At 50.1% G+C, this 515-nt stretch overlaps 1 protein-coding gene across 1 annotated transcript in view; it reads right to left on the bottom strand.

Moving 5' to 3' along the window:
- Nucleotides 1-515, bottom strand: part of EMH_0012780 (SAG family member) — a gene marked incomplete at both ends in the record, with an annotated part of 2,712 nt that overhangs the window by 1,306 nt on the left and 891 nt on the right. The window contains one exon of the mRNA XM_013499644.1: nt 450-515. Coding sequence (XP_013355098.1) covers nt 450-515 — 66 coding nt within the window. The remainder of the gene's footprint in view (nt 1-449) is intronic.

Raw genomic sequence — 515 nt, 5'->3', positions numbered from 1 at the left:
CCTCGTCGAGGCACTTTCCTTCATCTCCTGCAGCAAAGATACCAAATTACCGCGTATGTGTAACGGATCCTTTGCAATCAAAAAAATTGTTACGTGGAAACCTTTGAATTCGGGGGATGCCAAGATCATTCGTGTGGGTATGCTCTCTAGGGCACACTATGGGGGCCTTGTCAGCTGATGGGTTCTTGCCATCCAAGGGCATGGTCCAAGCAGTGAAGAGCACTTATTACTGGGAAACCTACGGAATGCCACACTATATGTTGGCGTTGCGCTTGGGGGCTCTCCCTTTGCTTTGGCCAAGAAGAGAAGCGAGGAACTGGCGACCGTGAGCAGTTTCAGAAGTGCCATTGTCACCGTGTCGTCGTTTACGTAGTCGAACACGAAGCTCAGACGCAACCCAAAAGGCTGTCAAGATCTATAAACCATTTTTAAATCCCATGTACTACGACCTTATTATTTGCTTCAGCGGCTTTGAGGCGACCCGCGCCTGGGGTGCGCATGATGCTGTTCCTGTC

Source organism: Eimeria mitis, genomic scaffold (genome assembly GCF_000499745.2).
Source record: "Eimeria mitis Houghton genomic scaffold, Emh_scaff451, whole genome shotgun sequence".
Lineage (NCBI taxonomy): Eukaryota > Apicomplexa > Conoidasida > Eucoccidiorida > Eimeriidae > Eimeria > Eimeria mitis.
Note: the sequence above shows the minus strand (reverse complement) of the source record. Positions and strands in the feature narration are given on the sequence as shown.